General features: G+C 41.0%; 1 protein-coding gene across 1 annotated transcript in view; it reads left to right on the top strand.

Annotated features, from left to right (window-relative positions):
- The window catches only part of LOC116978563 (probable E3 ubiquitin-protein ligase HERC3), a 76714-nt gene that overhangs the window by 32241 nt on the left and 20501 nt on the right, over positions 1–23972 (top strand). Inside the window, exons 13-17 of the mRNA XM_033029833.1 lie at positions 2238–2395; positions 7471–7548; positions 16553–16612; positions 20175–20276; positions 23812–23901. Of these exons, the coding sequence (XP_032885724.1) occupies positions 2238–2395; positions 7471–7548; positions 16553–16612; positions 20175–20276; positions 23812–23901 (488 nt within the window). The remainder of the gene's footprint in view (positions 1–2237; positions 2396–7470; positions 7549–16552; positions 16613–20174; positions 20277–23811; positions 23902–23972) is intronic.

Genomic DNA, 23972 nt, shown 5'->3' with positions numbered 1-23972 from the left:
CCTCATATAATTATATGTAAGTATAAGTATATCAATGATTATAAAATACTTTGCCCTTTTTATGAAATAAATTCTTGCCAAGTCCAAATATCTTGCGTGGTCAAAATGGACCAGATCAGAGGACTTCTTGGACTCATACATATGAACTGAAAATGCTGTTAACATTCACCAAGTCTGATAAGATGTATGAAAAGAGAAATAGAATTATTATTTCAAGTTGAAGAATCTTCATCAGAGCTGAAAAAGTGTTTTTGAGTTGCAGTGAAGGCTGTGGGAAAGATGGATAGGATAAGGGGAATATCTGTGATCGGGTGAGGCTAGGTAAAATAGGATAATGAAACCATTCATTCAGAAGGATTTACTAGGCATATCTCATAGCCCTGCTATTAACATCACATAACACAAAGAAGTGTGATCACCCTCTAACTTGTTCCCATTAACCTGTCTTCAGCTTATCATAGACAAATCTATACACAACTAAAGCTGTGATCTTGTGCTCCTCCGGCTTGTGCGTTTTTTTCTTGTGTTGCGAGTGCACCAAGTTCCCTTCCGATCGGTGGTAAAACGTAAAAAACGCGCATGCGCAGAATGATCTCTCCTGCCAGTCAGCGGCGTATTTTGGTATTTTCTCCTGTCACTCCCCGGGACGATCCGCCCCTCCCATCGCACCATCGCATCTTTACTGAAGATGAGGGAGGCCGGCGGAGGTCTTCAACCGGACCCAATTTTCGGAGGGACCGGAAGCGGCCCGGCCCAGCGCGGCGATGTCGCAAAACGGAGAGTAGTGATTCTGTTTCCGGCGGAGGAGAGCATCCAGCCCCCTTGCTGGCTCCTGCCCCCCTCCACCGTGATACCCCCCTCTCCCCCATGGCTCTTCCCCCGTCTTTTCTCCGAGCTCTCCCCACACCCCCCATGTAGGAAGGAACTGCAGATGCTGTTTTAAACTGAAGATAGACACAAAATGCTGGAGTAACTCAGCGGAACAGGCAGCATCTCTGTAGAGAATGGGTGATGTTTCGGGTCAAGACCCTTCTTCAAACTAGTCAGGGGAAAGGGAAACAATAGCCGGTGATATAGAGAGAGATATAGAACAATGAATGAAAGATATGCAAAAAAGAAACAATGATAAAAGAAACAGGCCATTGTTAGTTGTTTGCGAGGTGCGAATGAGAAGCTGGTGCAACTTGGGTGGGAGAAGGATGGAGAGAGAGAATGCAGGGGTTACTTGAAGTGGGTTTGTAATCGACGTCAGTCAATAGTCTATCTCCTATGATGGAGACGGTGAGATCAAGAAAGAGGAGGGAGATGGTCCAAGTGAATTTGAGTGCAGGATGGAAATTGGTGGTGACGTTAATGAAGACCATGAATTCTGCATGGGTGCAGGAGGTAGCACCGATGCAGTCATCAATATAATGGAGATAGTTCGGGGATAGAGCTAGTGTACGCCTGGATTATTCAACGTATTGTCACATAATACTTTATTCTCACATGGACCGTGAAGGTACAGTGAAATTCATTGTTTTTTGCATTCACAGTAAACAAAAGAGTTGCCACATGTCGCCGACAAGGTTACAAAAGTGTCCATAAATATTGTTGATCGGCTGCCCTGAAGGCCGCAGCACCCTGTGTGTGCCTTCAGCCCTGTCCATCCTCACTACCATCTTTGCAACATGAAAACACCTTTTTTGACACCCTTTCCCACCTCTGCCAAAAGGACTCGAACCTGAAACATTAACGCTGTTGTGTAGGAAGGAGCTGCTAGGGAAAGATAGACACAAAGTGCTAGAGTAACTCACTGGAGAAAAGGAAGAGGTGACGTATAAGATCGGAACCCTTCTTCAGGTTGAAGAAACGTCACCTATTCACTTTCACCAGAGATGTTCCCCTCATTTTGCATTTTTATTTCTAGTATCAAAAAGGTTCCTTAGACCTTTTAGATCTCTGCTAAAGATAAAGAAGCCAACCAGAAGAACTCCGGTAACATTTCGAAATGAATGAAACTGTTTAAGCATATCAGTCGGAAGATGGATCCTGACCTGAAACATCTGTCCATTCCTACCACTGATGCTGTCTGATCTGTCAAATTCCTCTTGCATTTTTTTTTTGAAAACGTAACTTTGCTGTTTTGAAATTCAATATTCAGTTTGATTTTTTTTTAAACTGTTTCTTTGTTATTTGATTTAATTGCAAACAATTGTACTTTATTTTACTTGACTATTTCACCCTTTCTTGACCAGAATGTTGGTGGAAGGCAATACCTGTCTACTTCTTCAAGCGTCTTGTGAGGATTTATCATGACGAATCCAAGCAACTTCTTCACCTCGCTATGACTGACATCTCAAATGATATCCCTGAACTTAAGAAATCATTACAAATTTTACAAACACTTTATAAGGTTGGTGCGAATTTCTTCTTGTTGTACAATATATAGTTTAGTTTATTAATGTCACGTGTACCGAGGTACAGTGAAAAGCCTTTTTGTTGCATGCTATCCAGTCAACAAAAGGACCATATGTTTACAATCAAGCCGTCTACAGTGTATCAGGGCTCTCGCTTAACTTTTTCCCCCTGTTGCCAGCCGGGCAACCTCGGCAGCTTTTTAGGTTGCCAAATGACAGTTTAGGTAGTCATTTAAGACGGCTTGCATGACGTGTGCGATAATGTGCTCGCTCGAAGTGCGTAGTTACCAGTCGGAATTATGGTCAATGAAGCATTTACATATTATTTCTGCTTCAAATAAAGTCACAAACTAAACATATTCACCGATCAAGACATGATATACTGTATACCACAATGACATGCAGCAGAATTACAATACAGTATCTCATCTCTTTTTACACATTGCAATGAATGCAATTTCTATTATCTCTTTCCACTTCCAAACTAAAATATAGCTATTCAGCGTATGATCAACCTCGGTGAGACCAAGTGCAGGCTTGGCGATCGCTTCGCACAACACCTACACTCAGTTCACAATAACCAACATGATCTCCCGGTGGCTAAGCACTTCAACTCCCCCTCCTATTCCGAATCGGACCTTTCTGGCCTGGGCCTCCTCCATGGCCAGAGTGAGACCCACCGCAAATTGGAGGAACAGCACCTCATATTTTGCTTGGGTAGTTTACACCCCAGCGGTATGAACATTGGCTTCTCCAATTTCAGGTAGTCCTTGCTTTCTCCCTCCTTCCCCTCCCATTCCCAGCTCTCCCACAGCCTACTGTCTTCGCCTCTTCCTTTCTTTTTCCCACCCCTCCCGTCATCAGTCTGAAGAAGGGTCGCTACCCTAAATACCCTATTTCCTTCGCTCCATAGATACTGCCTCACCAGCTGAGTTTCTCCAACATTTTCGTCTACCCATTCACACAAGTTCTGTTATCCCACTTTCCTCACCCACTCCCTGCACATTAGGGGCAATTTTACAGAGACAAGTTAACCTACTAAGCCAATGCGTCTTTGGGATGTGGGAGGAAACCCACATGCTTGCAGGGAGAATGCTTGCAAGGTGAGGCAGCAACCGGACAGCAATGGTGGCTAGAGCTCCCACAATACAAAAGGAGGGAGAAAGTGGCCGACGCCAACCAGCTGCCGTGGCAGTGCGCATGTGCAGGGCCGCACATGGGCACAACCACGGCCGATGATGTGCTCGGCGGCCGGCTGTGCCGAGTGGAGACCCGCGACCTGAGCCGAGAGCTCGCGCCGAGCGGAGACCCCAGGGCTAGGGCGAGCGCCGAGAACTAGCGCCGAGCCGAGACCCGAACACGGATGGCGGGCGGTTGGCCCGGTTGCTTGCCAACCCGGGCAAAATGGCATGGCTTTTAGGTTGCCCGGCGAGACTGTAAGTTGCCATTGGCACCCGGGCAACCATTAATTTCGAGCCCTGTGTACAGTAATAGGATAAAGGGTATAATATTTAGTGCAAAATAAAGTTTGATTAAAGACAGTTTGAAAGTCTCTTATCAGGTAGATGGGAGTTCAGGGTCACTCTTTAGTTGGCGAGACAGCTGGGAAGAAACTGTCCCTGAATTTGTTTTCAAACTTCTTTACCTTTTGCCTGATGGGAGAAGGGAGAAGAGGAAGTGACAAGAGACTCATCCTTAATTATGCTGGTGGTCTTGCTGAGTCAGCATGAGGTGTAGATAGTGTCAGTGGAAGGAACTTTGGTTTGCGTGATGGACCAGGCTGCATCCACAACTATCTTAATCAATATGTATTCATCATCAAATGACATTTTCCATCCATTATTTCATTGGTTGAGATCTGATTATGGGCAAAAATACTTAGAATTTTCCTTTGTTACAACAGTTATCCAGGGAGTAGCGGAGGGAACGATCTCAGCGGAAAGCAGAATAGGGTGGAGATGGGAAGATGTGGCTAGTGGTGGGATCCCGTTGAACATGGCAAAAATGTCAGAGGATTATGATCTGTGGTGAAATTGTGGCCCATAATCCTCCAACATTGCTAAACACGTTAACACCCCCTCCCATTCCCATATTGACCTTTCTGCCCTGGGCCTCCTCCACTGTCAGAGTGAAGCCGGATGCAAATTGGAGGAAGAGCACAAAGTGTGGTATGAATATTGATTTCTCTACCTTCAAGTAACCTTTGCTTTCCCTCTCTCTGTCCCTCCCCCACCCTAGCACTCTTCTTTCACTCTCCTCCTGATTAATTTTACTTTGTATGCCTCATTGTCACCTTCCTCTCAGCCAGCAATGAACCATTCTACATTTCCTTGAACATCATCTGCTTTGATATGTTGTTTGCTCACCTTGCCCTCCCTTATCTCTAGTTTCCCTCTCCCCTGACTCTGTCTGACCCGAAACGTTGCCTATTCCTTCTCTCCAGAGATGCTGCATGTCCTGCTGAGTCCTTCTTATAGCATGGTGACTAAAACTGAACACAATATTCCAAATAAGAACACAAAGTTCTTGAGTAACTCTGCGGGTCAGGATCTTTCCTGACCCACTGAGTTACTGCAGCAGTTTACCTTTTTTTTGCAAACCAGCATTTGCAGTTCCTTATTTCTACAATATTCCAAATGCGGCCTCATCAACTTCTTGTATAACTGTAACGTAACAACTCTTCCATATTCAATACCCTGACTGATGAAGGTCTATGTACTGAAAGCTTTTTTGACCATTCTGTCTACCTGTGATTCCACTTTCAAGGAATTATGTACTTGCACTCCTCGCTCTCTCTGCTCTACAACATTTCCTAGGGCTCTGCCATTCACTGTGAAGGTCTAGTCCTGGTTTGATTTCCCAAAATGTAATACTTAGCACTTAGCTGCATTAAACTCAATAAACCACTCCTCAGCCGACTTGCCCAATTGACCAAGATCCTGCTTTAATTTTTGACAATCATCTTCACTATCTATGATACCACCCTCTTTAATCCATCTACAAAGTTACTAATCATGCCTTACATATCCTCATCCAAATTGTTGATATAAACCACAAACTGCAATGGGGCCAGTACCAATCTGAGTCAGACCACTAGTCCCAGGCCTCCAGTCCAAAAAATAACCTTCCAACAACACCCTCTGCTTTCTTCCATTATGCCAATTCTCTATTCAGTCAGCTAGCTCTCCCTGGATCTGATGTTATCTAACCTTCCAGAGCAGCCTACCATATAGAACCTTACCAAATGGCTTGCTGAAGACATATAGATGACTATGGCTTTGCCCTCATCGACCTTTTTGGTTACTTCCATAACAAAAGCAATCAGATTCATAAGACATGGCTTTGCCCTCATCTCCCACATACAAAGCCATGCTGACCATCCTGTACCAGCGCCTATAACCATATAACATATAACAATTACAGCACGGAAACAGGCCATCTCGGCCCTACAAGTCCGTGCCGAACAACTTTTTTCCCTTAGTCCCACCTGCCTGCACTCATACCATAACCCTCCATTCCCTTCTCATCCATATGCCTATCCAATTTATTTTTAAATGAAACCAACGAACCTGCCTCCACCACTTCCACTGGAAGCTCATTCCACACCACTACCACTCTCTGAGTAAAGAAGTTCCCCCTCATGTTACCCCTAAACGCCTGTTTATCCAAATGCATATATATCTTCCTCAGAATCCTCTCCAAAAATGTGTTACCACAGTGATAGAGAACTATGACTCTTCTATATTTCCAGGCTATCTATATATACTGTAAATGACTTGGACGTAATTGTGGATGAGCTGGTTAATACATGTGCAGATGACACAAAGGTTGTTAGGATCGTAGACATTGAAGAAGGTTGTCAAAAGATACTGGGAGGTATAGATCAATTACAGAAATGGGTGGAGAAATGGCAGTGGAGCTTAATCCAAATAGATGTGAGGTGTTGAACTTTAGGAGGTCAAATGTAAGAGAAAAATATACAATCAATGACATGACCCTTAACAACATGGATTTACAGAGATCTTGGGGGCCCATGTCCATAACTCCCCGAGATTAACAGCACAAGTAGGTTGAGTGGCAAAGAAGGCATGTGATATCCTTGCTTTCATAGGACAGGGCATTGAGTATCACAGTCAGGAAATCATGATGCAGCTTTATAGGACTTTGGTTATGCATAATTTGGAGTATTTACATGCAGTTCTTGGTACTTAATTGCAGGAAGTTTGTGAAGGTTTTGAAAAGGATGTAGAGTGGGTTTACCAGAATGTTGTCTAAATTGGGGGTGGTGTATTTGCCACAGGGAGAGGTTGGACAGATTTGAGTCATTTTTTCCTGAATGCCGAGGTTTGCGGGGAGACAATATAAAATTATGGGAGGCATAGATTAGGTAGACAATCAGAAGCTTTTCCCAGGATGGAAATATCTAATACTAGAGGGCTTAAGGTGAGAAGGCCAAAGTTTAAAGATGAGCAGAAGAGGTTTTTTAAACCGATGGTAGTAAGTGTCTGGAATGCACATGAGGTGGTGGTTGAGGCAGATACGATAGTGGCATTTAAGATACCTTTGGATATGCATTTGAATTGACATGGAGTAAAGAGAGATGGGTCAAATCCGTGGAAATGGGACTAACTCGACTAAACATCGTGAATAATTTAGGTCTGTAAAAGTCAATGAAAATGGACTTTGAGATTTTACCAAGATCAATGGTGGATCATTTTGTAAACATCAGGTCTTAACTTGTAGAAACAAAGAACTGCAGATGCTGTTTTAAATCAAAGATAGACACAAAATGCTAGAGTAACTCAGCAGGTCAGGCAACATCTCCGGAGAAAAAGGATAGGTAACTTTTCAGGTCAGAACCCTTCTTCAGATTTGAGTTTGAAAAAGTGTTCCGACGCGAAACTTCAACAAGCGTTTTTCTCCGGAGTTGCTGCCTGACCCACTGAGTGACTCCAGCTCTTTGTCTATCTTAGGACTTAATTTGTAAGTTTCTCTTGAAAATGCAACAACATCCTGTCTCATATTGCTTATGTTTTGTATTTCAAACTGATGTCTAATTATATACTGGCAGGTAAATTCTACCAGAGATAATCAAATTCCAGAGAGGCGCTTCAATATTCCTGTAATGAAAATCTTTCAAGAGATCTGGGTAAGTGATAGAATATTTCTCTTAAATGCTATGCTGAAAATGATCTCTGTGAGGTTTCAAATCAAGTGCTAATATCTCTGGCTCATTCTCATTGCAACTTCAGCTCAAAGAAATGAAAATAGACTCAAAACACTGGAGTGACTCAACGGGTCCGGCAGCATCTCTGAACAAAAGAAATAGGTGACATTTTGGGTCGAGACTTCTTCAGTTCCTTCCAACACATGACTCCGTTTTTTAATTGCGTAAGAAGGAACTGAAAATGCTGGTTAAACCGAAGATAGACACAAAAAGATGGAGTAACGCAAGTCTGAAGAAGGGTCTTGACCTGAAACGTCACCCATTCCTTCTCTCCAGAGATGCTGCCTGCCCGCTGAGTTACTCCAGCATTTTGTGTCCATCTTCAGTTTTTTTTATTACTGTCTTTGTACTGAGAGTTTTCCAAAAGGAAAAGAAAGTCAAATATATTCCACAAAAGTGTGGTTGGCTGGAGTTATCAGCAGGTTGTGGAGTTGGGAGGTGTCATACCAAAATTCCCAAAACAAATCTAAATACAGTCATTTATAATGTAACATTTAATACAAAAAACAAACAATAGAAAGTGGAGGGGCGGGGGGGGGGAGAGGGTAGCTCTGCTGGTGAGGGAGGGAATTCAGTCCCTTGCGAGGGAAGACATAGGGACTGACGAGGTAGAGTCACTGTGGATTGAGTTGAGGAATTGTAAAGGCAAGAAGACACTAATTGGTGTTATTTACAGACCCCTAAATAGTAGCCCGGATGTAGGGTGCAAGTTGCAGCAGGAGTTAAAACTGGCATGTAACAAAGGTAATGCCACTGTGGTGATGGGGAATTTCAATATGCAGGTAAACTGGGAAAATCAGGTTGGGTTCAGGACCCCAAGAAAGAGTTTATAGAATGCCTCCGAGATGGATTCTTAGAGCAGCTTGTAATGGAGCCGACCAGAGAAAAGGCAATTCTGGATTTAGTGTTGTCCAATGAACCAGATATGATAAGAGAACTCGAGGTAAAGGAACCGCTTGGAGGTAGTGATCATAATATGATTAGTTTTAATCTGCAATTTGAGAAGTAGAACGTTAAATCGGAAGTGGCAGTGATGCAGTTGAACAAAGGGAACTATGAAGGAATGAGAGGGGAGCTGGCCAAAGTAGACTGGAAAAGGATCCTAGCAGGAATGACGGTGGAACAGCAATGGGAGGAATTTCTGTACATAATCCGGAAGACGCAGGATCATTTCATTCCAAAAAGGAAGAAAGATTCTAAGGGGAGTAGGAGGCAACCGTGGCTGACAAGAGAAGTTGGGGATAGAATAAAACTAAAAGAAAAGATGTGTAACACAGCAAAGAGTAGCCGTAAGCCAGAGGATTTGGAAACTTTCATAGGACAACAGAAGGAAACAAAACGGGCAATACGGGCTGAAAAGATGAAGTACGAGGGGAAGCTGGCCAGGAATATAAAGAAGGACAGTAAAAGCTTCTTTAGATATGTTAAGGGAAAAAGAGGAGCAAAGTCAAATGTGGGTCCCTTGAAGGCAGACACGGGTGAAATTATTATGGGCAACAAGGAAATGGCAGAAGAGTTGAATAGGTACTTCGGATCTGTTTTCGCTAAGGAAGACACAAACAATCTCCCAGATGTACTGGAGGACAGAGGATCTAAGGGGGTAGAGGAACTGAAAGAAATTTTCATTATGCGAGAAATAGTATTGGGTAGGCTAATGTGACTGAAGGATGATAAATCCCCTGGACCTGATGGTCTGCATCCCAGGGTCCTCAGGGAGGTGGCTTTAGAAATAGCAGTGATCATTTTCCAATGTTCAATAGATTCAGGATCAGTTCCTGTGGATTGGAGGATAGCTAATGTTATCACACTTTTCAAGAAAGGAGCGAGAGAGAAAAAGGGGAATCATAGTCCAGTTAGCCTGACTTCGGTGGTGGGAAAGATGCTGGAATCAATTATTAAAGAGGTAATAATGGGGCATTTGGATAGCAGTAAAAGGATTAGTCCAAGTCAACATGTATTTATGAAAGGGAAATCATGCTTGACTAATCTTCTGGAATTTTTTGAGGATGTGACAAGTAAAATGGATGAAGGAGTGTCAGTGGATGTTTCTAGACTTTCAGAAAGCCTTTGATAAGGTCCCGCATAGGAGACTGGTGACTAAAATTAGAGCACATGGTATTGGGGGTAGGGTGTTGACATGATATATGACCTATTATTTATATATATAATTAACTAACTAACTAACCACTTACGCGCAATAAACTCAACTAACGTTAAAGGCGCAATGTACTATACTAACACGACTAACTATATAGCAGGAAGGATGGGGGAGGTTAGACATATATTTTAAATACTAAATACTAATTATGAATTACTTAACATACAGGTAAATGAAAAGTGTCATTATTGACGAGGTACTTTAACCCATAATTACTTTAATTTTAATCCAAATCTTCTACCTTCCCTTTTATTTTATTCTATTTTAAGCTGTTCAGCTGTTGACCTGATATGATAATTTTGGTAACAATTAGAGGGAACCGACTAACGTTGGGTCAAATTCTAATAGGGGGACAAGGCCCAGTGCATAATTTCATCGACGGAGGTCAATTTAAAAATAAATCTAGCTACCTTAGGTGGCTTTTTTGTAATTTATCGCTTTTTTGATAAATTACATTCACTTTTTTTGTTTATTCACAATTATTTGTTGTGTGACTTAACAATTTTTATGTACACTTTATTTTATGTTTTTCTTTTTCCCTTATTTATATTTAAAAGTGTCAGGAGATGTAGAACTACTGTAGAAATTATGAAGGACAACTCTGGATTTGGGATTCCGAGGTACTTGGCTGCATCACATGAATCATACAGTCTGGTAATAATAGCCAATGCAAGATAATAGTCGAATAAATATCGGAGGTCTCACCTTCTGTAGTTGGAACATCAGAGGTGCGAATGAGCCAATTAAGAGGGGTACAATTCTGGCACAATTAAAATCATTAAATATGGATATTGCTTTCCTACAAGAGATACATCTGAAACAACAAACTCAGATCAGATTAAGCGCAAATTGGATAGGTCAAACCTATTACTCCTCATTCACCTCTAAAGCAAGAGGCACGGCTATTATAATTCGGAAGGGAATACCTTTTAAATTAAAGAAATCTATATCTGATAAAGAGGGAAGATATGTTATAGTCACGGGAGAAATTTACAATACACCATTAACTATGATAAATATTTACGCGCCTAATTTTGATAACCCACAATTTTTTAGGAAAATAATAGATTTAATCGCAGAGCATAATTATCAAAATATAATAATGGGGGGAGATTTCAACTGTGTTATAGATCCATACTTAGATAAATCAATAAAGCTAGGGAAGCGTCTTGTTAAAACTAAGACCTGTGAATTTTTAAATACTTATATAAAAAATAATAACATAGCTGATATTTGGAGAATAGCAAATCCAAGCGGTAGGGAATACTCATTTTATTCATCAGTTCACAAAACTTATTCGCGAATTGATTATTTTTTATTGGACACAAAATTAATCCCGTATACGAATAAACCATCATATCATAATAGTATTATTTCTGATCATTCACCATTGACTTTTATACTTAAAATTGAGGGAATGCCGAGTATAAAACCTTTTTGGAGATTCAATATACATATATTAAATAACCCGCAGGGTTATGAGTATATAAAAGAACAAATAAAACTTTTTTTCGAAATAAATGACACGCCAGGTATTTCTGCACCGCTATTATGGGAAACCTTTAAGGCATATATTCGCGGCGTCATAATTTCTTACCAAAGTTTTCAAAATAAGGAAAATAAAAGAGAACTTCAGCGGATAGAACAGAAAATAAAACTACTAGAACTGGACAATGCAACTGACCCAACCATAAATAAACATAATAAGATAACTTTATTGAAATATAAAGTCAATAGAATACTATCGGCTAGAGTAATAAAATTATTCCAAATTACAAAACAAGCACACTTCGAATTTGGGGATAAGCCACATAAACTACTTGTGAGGCAACTGAAGCAACGAGAAAAGGAAAAAACTATTACTAAAATTAAATCAGATAAGGGTGAGTTTTTAACACTGCCTAAGGATATTAACAAGAGGTTTGCCCAATTTTATCACAATTTATATACATCTAAAATAAATACAGATGTAAGTAAAATTACAAATTTTTTAGATAATTGCAAGCTCCCAAAATTGGATAGTTTAGAACAAGAGCAATTAGGAGCACGGATTACTAGTGAAGAAATAAAACAAATAATAAACTCACTGAAAAATGGGAAGACCCCAGGACCAGACGGTTTTAGTAATGAATTTTATAAAAGATTTCAGGAGTCAATTATACCAAGATTATTCAATTTATACACGCAGGCTTATACCGAAAATAAACTACCAGAAACCCTAGCAGAAGCAACAATAACACTTATACCAAAAAAAGATAAAGATTTAGATGAACCGGGTTCTTATAGAGCTATTTCACTACTAAATACGGATCAGAAAATTTTAGCAAAGATTCTAGCTAGAAGGCTAAATATTTATATTAACAATTTAATAAATACGGATCAAACGGGATTTATACCCAAAAGACAATCATTTAATCATTTGAGAAGGCTTTTCAATATAATGTACTCTCATAATGAGGACAATGAAGATATTTCAGTTATCACGCTGGATGCAGAGAAGGCATTTGATCAAGTAGAATGGCAGTATTTATACAAGGTACTCCAAAAATTCAATATGGGAGAGAATTTTATTAGATGGGTTAAACTACTTTACGATAGACCTACGGCAAGAATATTAACTAACAATACGCTATCTCCAAAATTTTACTTATCAAGGGGTAATAGGCAAGGGTGTGCCTTATCACCATTGCTATTTGCCCTTATGATAGAACCGTTGGCCGAAAGGATTAGAAATCACCCGAATATTCACGGATATAACACTAAGGATTCAAAGAATAAAATTTCACTATATGCTGATGATATTCTTTTATATATTACTAATACACAAACGAGTATACCCACCTTATTAACACTAATTGAGGAATTCGGCTCTTTTTCAGGATATAGAATAAATTGGGATAAAAGCGAAATTATGTCTTTAAAACCACAGGATTCGAGACACTTACTAAAATTCCCCTTCAAAATTGCAACAGAAAAATTCAAGTATCTGGGTATTCAAATTACAAGAAGACACAAATCATTATTTAGTGCCAATTTTATACCACTATTAAATAAACTGAATGATATGATTAAATTTTGGAAAACACTTCCGCTCTCATTGATAGGTAGAATCAACGCTATAAAAATGACTTTCTTACCACAATTAATATATTTGTTTCAAGCGATCCCAATATATATTCCAAAATATTTTTTCAAAAAACTAGATTCCACTGTTACTAATTTTATATGGGATTACAGAACACATAGAATTCAACGAAAGCATTTGTGCAAATCTAAAGAAGTTGGGGGTTTATCATTACCTAACTTTATGTATTACTACTGGGCAGTGCATATTAAGAACATAATGTACTGGCTGGATAGTTCCACTCAGCAGTTGGAGTGGATAAGAATGGAGAAAGAGGAGTGCTATCCGCACGATATAGGAACGATCCTGCTCTCACCGATAAAATTGAATAGTATAATATACAAGAAGAACCCAATTATTCATAATATAATAAGAATTTGGAAACAAATAAAAGTATCCTTGAAATTAAATAATTTATCATACTAACCCCACTATTGAACAACCCCGCATTCAAACCTTCTCTCATCGACAACACATATCAACAATGGGATAGACTGGGGATTAGGAAAGTAGGGGATATGTATGAATTGGGTAAACTGTTATCATTTCAACAATTAAAATTAAAATTTAAATTGAAGGATAGTCAATATTTTAAATATATACAGGTATGTGACTTTATGAAGAAATATATACATAGATTTCAAACTATATTTTTAGACCCTTTAGAAGAAGCAATGAATATTAAGGCTGATTCACAAAAATTAATTTCATACTTTTATAATAATATATTAGATAGAGAATCACCCTCAACAGAAGCACTAAGGGAAGATTGGGAACATGAGCTAATGATAAAGATCTCGAAGGATAGATGGGAAAAGTATTTGATGAATACACATAACTGTTCTATTAATACAAGACATAATTTAATTCAATTCAAATTATTACATAGACTATATTATTCAAAAACGAGGTTGAATAAATTTTATCCAAACGTCTCTCCCAGATGCGATAAATGTTTGTTTCAAAACGCTAATTTAACACATTCATTTGTAGGATGTATAATGTTGAATAAATTTTGGAGTGATATATTTGATATATTTACAAAGCTCTTCAAGTCAAGAATAGAACCCAAAATGGAATGGATTATATTTGGAATAATAGGAGAAGATACCAATTTAAATAAAGACCAAAATGTTTTTTTTAATTATGGGTTAATAATTGGAAAGAAATTGATACTTAAATTTTGGAAAAATACAACCATACCAACTGTTAAAATGTGGATTAGGAATATGATGGACATAGCACGCCTTGAAGAAATGAGACTCCGACTAATAGATAAATATGACCAATTCTTAAGGAGTTGGTCTCCTTTTATCGACTTTTTGGAATCATGTGATGCAGCGGTACCATAAGGATTGCTGATTTCAGTTCATGACGTGGATAGATCTACATCTCCGAATATAGATTTGAAAATTTCTCTTTTAAGGGGCCTTTTCTTCTATTTCTACTTTCCACCTTTTCTTTTTTATTTTATTTTTTTATTTTTATTTTTTATATCCACACTTCACATTTTTCTACTCTCTACCATCTATTTTTCCACTCTTTCCCCTTTCTATTGTTTTCTTTTTCTTGTCTTGCCTACTCATAACATAAAACTAGAGGTTGTACATGGAATGGATTACGGTATGACATAGTTGGCACCTAAAATTAGGTGCCACTGTATTGTTTTGTATTGTATTAACTTCTAATAAAATAAACAAAAACAAAAAAACAAAAAAAAACAAAAATTAGAGCACATGGTATTGGGGGTAGGGTGTTGACATGGATAGAAAATTGGTTGGCAGCCCGGAAGCAAAGAGTAGGAGTGAACGGGTCCTTTTCAGAATGGCAGGCAGTGGCGAGTTGAGTGCCGCAAGGCACGGTTTTGGGGCCGCAACTGTTTACCCGAATATATTAATGATTTGGAAGAGGGAATTAGGAGCAACACTAGCAAGTTTGCGGATGACACAAAGCTGGGTGGCGGTGTGAACTGTGAAGAGGATGTTATGAGGTTGCAGGGTGACCTGGACAGGTTGAGTGAGTGGGCAGATTCGTGGCAGATGCAGTATAATATAGATAAATGTGAGGTTATCCACTTTGGCGGCAGATTATTTTCTCAATGGGGTTAGGTTAGGTAAGGGGGAGGTACACCGGTCACTGAAAGTTGGCGTGCAGATACAGCAGGCAGTGAAGAAAGCTAATGGAATGTTGGCCTTCATAACAAGAGGATTTCAGTTCTTCTGCAGTTGTATAGGGCTCTGGTGAGACCACATCTGGAGTATTGTGTACAGTTTTGGTCTCCTAATTTGTGGAAGGACATCCTTGTGATTGAGGCAGTGCAGCGTAGGTTCACGAGATTGATCCCTGGGATGGCGGGAATGTCATATGAGGAAAGATTGAAAATACTAGGCTTGTATTCACTGGAGTTTAGAAGGATGAGGGGCAATCTTATAGAAACATATAAAATTATACAAGGACTGGACAAGCTAGATGCAGGAAAAATGTTCCCAATGTTGGGCGAGTCCAGAACCAGGGGCCACAGTATTAGAATAAAGGGGAGAGGTGAGGTTGTGAATTTATGGGATTCCCTGCCACAGAAGGCAGTGAAGGCCAAATCATTGGATGGATTTAAGAGAGAGTTCGATAGAGCTCTAGGGGCTAGTGGAGTCAACGTATATGGGGAGAAGGCAGGCACGGGTTATTGATGGAGGACGATCAGCCATGATCACAATGAATGGCAGTGCTGACTTGAAGGGCCGAATGGCCTCCTCCTACACCTATTTTCTATGTTTCTAAGTGAGCTTTTGCAGAAATTGAATTAAAAAATGTAATACAAATTATTCATCAATGATTTATAATAACATTTGTATTCAGCTTGTGAGTTTGTCAATCTATCTATTCATAAGAAAGTGTTGCTCAAAACAATATTTCTCAATGTTAGAATTTTGACAGCATAGGAGGTCATTCAGCCCATTTTGTGTTTGTTGCCTCTTTGAGTTTGTCAGTCATCCCAATTCTTTATTTTCTCCAGCACATTTTAGAAAGTATTTCCTTTCCCAACACAATAGCAATTCCTTTTGGAATTTTCTTTATGGAAGTTTTTTACACGATCTCAATTGTCACGTAAAGAGAGATTCTTCTAGTTTATTTGCCAGTTATTCCTGCCCATCAATGTAAATTTTGTTTCCTTTCTATTCATTTTCTGTCCGGGTTCACTCTTAGTTGTATAACGTGGAGGAATTCCATGTAATAAACTAATTTGCCGCACAGTGGGTGTAATTTTTAATGTATCTGACTTACAATGAAGAGCATCTTCATGTTACATAAACTTGAACGTGAAACTTCTTGGTTTATTGGTCAAAAGCATAAAGTCAAAATCAAGGCTGTTCACATTTCCCCTGCTCTACATTTGGGCAAATATCCTAAATATAAAGCCCAAGCAGCGAGTTTGTAAAACAACTCTGTAATATTATCATGGAACAGTGCAACAGAGGAGCAGGCCCTTCGGCCCACCATATCTGCACTGGTCATGATGCAAATCTAACCATCTCATAATCTCATCTGCCTGCACATGGTCTATCCCCCTATTCCCTGCCACATCCCATGTGTTTATCCACATGCCCCTCAAATTCTGTTATGTCTAACTTTCTTGTAATTTTTTGCAGCCATTTGTGGTCAGAAACTTTCCTCGTTTTCAAATACGATTGGATGAATTCATGAATGAGGTACATCATTTATTCAGAATGGAATATACTGATTACGGCTGAATGTCACTGTTAATTCTCTTTAAGTGAACATTGATAGTTTAAGATTATCAAGTGAAAGGAGAATGGAATTATGAAATATGTTCTCCAAAATCATTTATTTCATTCTTTATTATTAAGGAATGGCAGCAAGCATCTGTATTACTTTGTTTCTACAACAGTGTGTGGCCATTGTCTTTGTCAAGTATTGGTTGTTTTTAAAACATGGGGGACACAATGAGGCCGAACATCTGGGGCAGGGGCCGGCAACCTGCGGCCCACAGGCCGGATCTGGCCCGTAACTAGAAGTCATCCGGCCTGTATTTTGTTGCAATTAGTATTCGCGACCTGGGAACTGCAGCCAATCCCGGGGCACGCAGGCGACCTGGGTGCTACAGCCAATCCCGGGGCACGCAGGCGACCAGCGAACTGCAGCCAATCCCGGGGCACGTAGGTGACCTGAGTGCTACAGCCATTCCCGGGGCAGGCAAGCCGACCTGGGAACTGCAGCCAAACCAGGGGCACGCAGGCGACTAGAGAACTGCAGCCAGTCCCGGGGCACGCAGGCGACCTGGGCGCCACAGCCAGTCCCGGGGCAGGCGAGCCAATCTACGCGCTACAGCCAGACACGGGGCAGGCGAGCCGACCTGGGAATTGCAGCTAGTCCCTGCAAGATTTTAGGAGCTGGTGGCCTCCAACTGGAAACGACCTGAGGGCTCTGGTCGCAAAGCCTGTGGACTTACCATCACGGAGCTGGGAGACTTCGGAGGCTGTGGTGGCGTTGCAGCTGCGACTCGACTTCGGAAGGTTCAGCCGCGGGCCCTGTGGATGGTAACATCGGGAGCTCACAAGTCCATAGATGGTGACCGACCTTCGGGAGCTCCAGCAACAGCAGCTCCGTCTGCCCCGAATCGTCAGGCTTGAATCGGCCCGTTCGCAACGCCTTTCATCACCCGGCGCGACTTAAATTCGGCCGCGGGATCTACCATTGCCCAGCGGGGGCTTCAACATTGATCGCCTCGACGCAGCAGTTTGACTCCCTGACCGCAGGAGAAGAAGCAGGGAAGAGATAAGTCTTTTTGCCTTCTATCACAGTGAGGAGGTATCTGGAGGAAATTCACCGTGATGGATGTTTGTGTTAAATTGTGTGTTTTGTTGCTTTTTTTACTATCATGATTGCATGGTAGGAAATTTCATTCAAACTTGTTTGAATGACAATAAAGGAAATTCAAGTAAATTCAATCTACAGGTAGCAGTTAACAAGCGCTAACAGTGACAGTTAACAAATCGTTTTCGTCTCAGAGGAATCAAGTGATAAACGACTCCGTTCTCGTCTACCCGTTCTGCAGTACTCAATAATCCTGAGAGCTTTTTAAAAATGCAAAATTCCAAGGCGATTTTGCTGCAGCATGTTTCAAAACATGGGGGGGATTGTCCCCCACCTCTCTAAATACGGGGGGGCAGGTCTCCCCCTCCCCCCCAGGATTTCCGCCCATTGACTTGCAACTAACATAAATCTGTTGTGCTTCAAACTAATATCTGTACTCATACCAGTTTAGTCATTCAACATGCCTCTTAATTTAACATATTTGAATATTGAAAATAAAATGGAACTAGAAATGGCAAATGTTACTGTGCTCCTGTAAGGAAGGAAATACAGTACATGAAGTGGTGTTCTCATTTTATCTTCATAGTGATTGCAACTGTTGCTCATTGCTCATCATGAGCCACATAGAACCACAGGATTCCAAATACCTTTTGTTATTTCCACTATCCTACCTGTATTCTCCACTATAAACATTGGGTATCCAGGAAGCACATGGTATAATACAGAAGGGTGCAAGAACACAGTAACATTTGCCAATGCCAGTTCTGTTTTATTTTCAATATTCAAATACAAGTTAAATTAAGAGACATGTTTAATAACTAAACTGCTATGAGTACAGATATATTAGTTTGAAGCACCACAAATTTAAGTTGGTTGCAACCAATACTTGACAAAGGCAATGGTTACACACTGTTGTGGAAACAAAGTAATGCTGGCCAATACTCAAAAGGACATAAAGTATCTCAGCAGGCATGCAGCATTCTGCAGAACATGGAATGGGTGACATTTTAGATTACAACACAGGCAAGGGAGGCGGGTTTTGATAGGCAGCTGGTTGGAACAAAGGCCAAAGTTACGGAAGGAAGGAAGGAAGGAAGGTGTGAGACAAGTTTGAAGGGTTGTGGGATTGTAAAGCCAGAGGGAGGAAATTAGCGGGGAGAGGGGTGCATGGATGGGAGGTTGACTGGCTGCCTAAAATTGGAGGTAACCACACTGTTACATGGAACCTGTATGGCTTGCTCTCTGATTGACTGCATCACAAGTTTGTTCCTCATGTGTCCTGTTGACTGCCAATTTCCATTGTGATTGCTTCCTCTTTCTGGCCCATATTTTATATTATTTTTCTCTTTGACCGTAAATGGTCATGAACACGCATCCCTTGACACACCTCACCTTCAACAGTTCAACCCAACTTCCTTCTTTTGGATGCTGATCTATTTTCTTATGCTTTTGCACACCACCATTCTTGTATCCTGCTATCAACGTATCATTTATTCCCGAGCAATATATTGTGGATGACTTTCTTTCAGCTGTCGTCTGTCCAAGTTTCTCTTCCACTCCCTGCACATTGGAGGCATTTTTTTGTGGAGGCCAATTAATCTGCAGTCCCGCACATCTTTGGGATGTGGGAGGAAACCCTAGGGAATGGGGAGCACGTGCAAACTCTACACAGACAGCATCCAAGGTCAGGATCAAACCTTTATCTCTGGCATTGTGAGGTGGCAGCTGTGCCACTGTGTCACCCTAAATTGTGTTAAATACAAACAAGAGGTAAACTACTATTCAGTGGGAGTTACAAGTCTGATTACTGAAATGGCCTGAGGCATTTTGCTGTGCTAAAGGTGCTACATAACCAATGTTGTTCTTGGATGGAAGATTGGCAAACCATGTTATTCAAGGAAGATAGACACAAAATGCTGGAGTAACTCAGCAGAACGGGCAGCATCTCTGGAGAGAAGGAATGTGCGATGTTTTGGGTAAAGATCCATCTTCAGACTGAAACGGACCCTTCCAAAACATTATTTGAGGAAGATCTCTTTGCAGGGTGTAAATAAGAAAAGCAAGAAATATCTGTGAGGGCAGTGGTGGGCAGCACAGTGATGCAAATTATAGAGCTGCTGTCTCAGTGCCGGTGACCCAGGTTAGATCCTGCGTGCGGTTGCTGTCTCTGTGGAGTTTGCATGTTTTTCCGTGAGCTGCATGGGTTTCCTCCAGGTGCTTCGGTTGCCCCCACATCTCAAAGATGCGCAGGTTTGTAGGTTAATTGGTCTCTGTAAGTTGCTTCGTGTGTAGGAAGTGGATGAGAAAGTGGGATATCATAGAACGAGTTTAAATGAGTGTTTGATAATGGTCGGCATGGACATTGGGGGGGGGGGGGGTTCTCTGTTTTATCTCTGAACTCTAAGCAGTTAAGGTCTTCGGCATTGATTCAACATTTGGATCTCCGACATTTATCTTGTGTTTACTTCACGGATGATGTACGGAGTTCACTCACACGCGTTACAATGGGCGAGGCTGCACCATACAGCACTTCGTAAGGTAGAGTATCTCTGTTGCATGTTTGCTTCTGAAAATGTTAACCATATCAGTCACGAGACAACAAATCTTGCTCGCACAGATAATCTGGCGACACTGGCCACTATTTAGGGGAAAAATGGAGTGCTGCAGGAACTCAGCAGGTCAGGCAGCATTTGTGGAGGGAATGGACAAATTACCTTTTGGGTCGGCACCCTTCCGAAGAAGCAAGAGTGCCACCCATTGAGACAAAGAAAACAAGCTCGGTACATGAGGAAAGATAGAGACTAACCTAAATGTTACCAACTTCTGTCTTTATTTTGTTGCTTTTCAGTTGTTCCTGCAGGAGAAAGAGATAATTATCAGTTCTTCAAAAGCGACGTAGTTATCAGTAATGAGTCCATATCAATGACAAATTAATGATTAAATCATTACCTGTTTTTCTTTCCACGGATACCTGACCTGCTGACTGGTTCCAGCATTTTTTGATTTATTTCAGCATTTGCAAAATATATTTATTTGAGTCCACTATACAGTAAACCCTCATTTTAATAGACTTCTTGAAAACAAATGTTGGTTATAGCAGGTGGACGGACCACCCGCACTACAACATTCCCCTCCCCCCCCCCCCCCCCCCCCACCCCCGGCTTCCAATGCCACCCCCGGCTCGCACGGTGCACCAGCGAACCCACCTTCACCCTCCGCATGGTATGACAGGACGTGCTTTATCACCGTTGGGCTCCCTCCCCTCTCAGCAGCTGCTGCTTGTTCCTGTCGGACATCACTTTGTCCACTCCCCTCCCTACCGCTCTCCTCTTGCCATTGCTCTGTCCACTCAGCCCCTTCCCCCTCCCTCCCCTTCACCACCCCCTTCTACCCCAAAGTCGCTGACATACTCCACCTTAGAAGATGCCGACAACGGCGGTTGAGAAGGAGGAGGAGGTGGCGGTGGAGCGGCAGAGTGGACAAAGCAACAGGAGGAGGCAGTGGAGTGGGGAGTGGACAAAGTGAAGGAAGATGTGGCACCTGGTGAGAGAGCAGGGAGCCCCATGGTGACTAAGCCCGTCTTGCAAGGGGCTACAACGTGAGCTGCAACAACATCACTTCAACTGGACCGTGTGATAGCTGGTGAAGCAGGTACAGACCAGCAACATCGGTGCCTAGTTTTAAGGTGAAACAACACAAATTGGTGGAGTAACTCAGCAGACTGAATCAATTCAAAGAAGAGTTCCAACGTCAACTATCCATGTTCTCCAGAGATGCTGCTAGACTGGTTGTTACGCCAGCACTGTACGTCCATTTGTGTCCTTACGCATCATCTGCAGTTCTTTATTTCAACTACATTTCAGAATTAAAGGACGCTCTTTTAGGAAAGAGACAAGGAGAATTTTTTTTAGTCAGAGGTTGGTGAATCTGTGGAATTCTTTGCCATAGAAGGCTGTGGGGGTTGTCAGTGGCTATTTTTAAGGCAGAGATAGAGGGAGAGATAGACCAACCATGATGTAATAGCGGAGTAGATTTGACCCGGTCAACCAGGACAACCATCTTTTAGAAAGTGGACTCCAGAGGCCAGTGAAATCACTGAAGGCCTGCTTTCAATGCACAGACTGGGACGTACTGATATAGCCACAGGAATTCAACAGCAGTATGGACATCGACAGGATGGCTGGATGCATAACGGCCTACATCAACTACAAAAGAGGACAGAGCAGACTCTTTTTCCTCAGAAGGCAATGACATGATGTACCTGTTTTATTATACTGTGGTTGCAAGTGTCATCTTCTACGCTGTTGTATGCTGGGACAACAACATCAGTGCTAAAAACAGAAAGAAGTTGGTCAAGCTGGTAAAACGAGCTAGCTCAGTGCTGGGAGGGAGAGTGGACTCTGTGGTGGATGTGCTTGAGGGGTGTATGAGGAGCAAGTTGCAGGTCATCCTCGACAACTCCGGGCACCCTCTCCATGAAATTCTGTAGAGTCAAAATAGCACACAGAACAACAACCGGCTCCTCTCCGTGTGCTGTAGAACAGAGCGGTTCAGGAGATCTTTCACCCCTGCAGCCATTAGATTTTATAATGCTGTATGGGGATGCTTTGCATTTTTAATAGTTAATTATTAGGTCTTTTTAAGTATTCGTTGCTTTCAGGTATTGTTCATATTATATTTTATGTATTTTTTGTCTGCTTTCGTTCTGAATGTGTGGGGTTGTTGGTTGGTGGCTTCTGGACATCTGGATTTCCCTGAGGGCATTAATAAAGTATTTATTATTATTATTATTATTATTATTATTATTGTTATTATGAGCATAGCAATCTGTGGGCAAATTTGTGGAATGGTCTGGAACAGGAGATAAAACTTAGCACAAACATAATTCAGTTTAAAAAGATGTACAAAAACACTTTTTTTTAAAGGATATTGGGATGAGGATAGGTGCTTGTGAATGGGATATTTGTTATACTGATTGTATTGGGAAGGGTGATTATAGGGTGATAGGTTGTATATATGACTAAGAGATACTGTATAGTATATGAGGGGTTTTTCTTTTCTTTTTTTCTCTTTTTTTGTATGGCTTTGTAAATATTTGATTAGTGTATAAATATAAATAATTTGGTGTACATATAGCTGCTGGTGTACATATGGTATACATATAGCTGCTAAATTTGTATAAGATAATTATAAGCAGTTGAATAAGGGATGGGAAATAATAAGCTTTGGCTTCTTCCTGCTCCTTTTCGGACACATAAGATTTCATTTATTTATAAATATTGTTTATGACACTTTATAAATATTCTTGTTTTGTTTTTTGTATGCTGTTTCACACTTGCTTTTTATTATTTTATTCTGATTGAAATAAAGAATCAAATAAATAAATAAATAGATATGTGCCGTATGGGCTAATTCTACTCCTATTCCTTCTGACTTATGACACAATAATACTTTACTCGGTTGTAGTGGATAATCGGCCATAACGGACACCATTTTTCCCCCCTTCACCATGGTCGATATAATGAGGGTTACCGTACAGCATTTGTGGACAAACTGTGAAATGGTTTTGAAGACAACATCAATTCATGACATAATGTTAGAGACAAAATGTGTAGGAAAGAACTGCAGATGCTGGTTTAAATCGAAGGTAGACACAAAATGCTGGAGTAACTCAGCGGGACTGGCACTATCTCTGAAGAGAAGGAATGGGTGATGTTTCGGGTTGAGACCCTTCTTCAGACTGATGTCAGAGGAGTGGGCGGGACAGAGATAGAATATAGTAAGACTGGTGGGAGAACTAGGAAGGGGGAGGGGATGGAGAGAGAGGGAAAACAATGGCTATTTGAAGTTAGATAAGTCAATGTTCATACCACTGGGGTGTAAGCTACCCAAGCGAAATATGAGGTGCTGTTCCCCCAATTTGTGCTGGGCCTCACTCTGACAATGGAGGAGGCCCAGGACAGAAAGATCTGATAGAGACCATTTGTTACCTTCCTGAAATATATAAAGCGCACAACTTTTACTAATGTACAATGATCAGGTTAATATTACGTATATGTTTTGCCTTTTGCAGATCTTAGGGCAATTAATTCCTTATCCCTGCATCTTTAATATCGACACAAAGCTTGCATATTTAAAGCTGGAAACCGAAATAATGCAAAACGTAAGTATAACTTCCAAGTGATCGTCCCAACCAAACACAATACCTGCACCACATTTCTGACTTTGAGTATC

The sequence above is a fragment of the Amblyraja radiata genome, chromosome 1 (genome assembly GCF_010909765.2).
Source record: "Amblyraja radiata isolate CabotCenter1 chromosome 1, sAmbRad1.1.pri, whole genome shotgun sequence".
In the NCBI taxonomy this organism is placed as follows: Eukaryota; Metazoa; Chordata; class Chondrichthyes; order Rajiformes; family Rajidae; genus Amblyraja; species Amblyraja radiata.
Note: the sequence above shows the minus strand (reverse complement) of the source record. Positions and strands in the feature narration are given on the sequence as shown.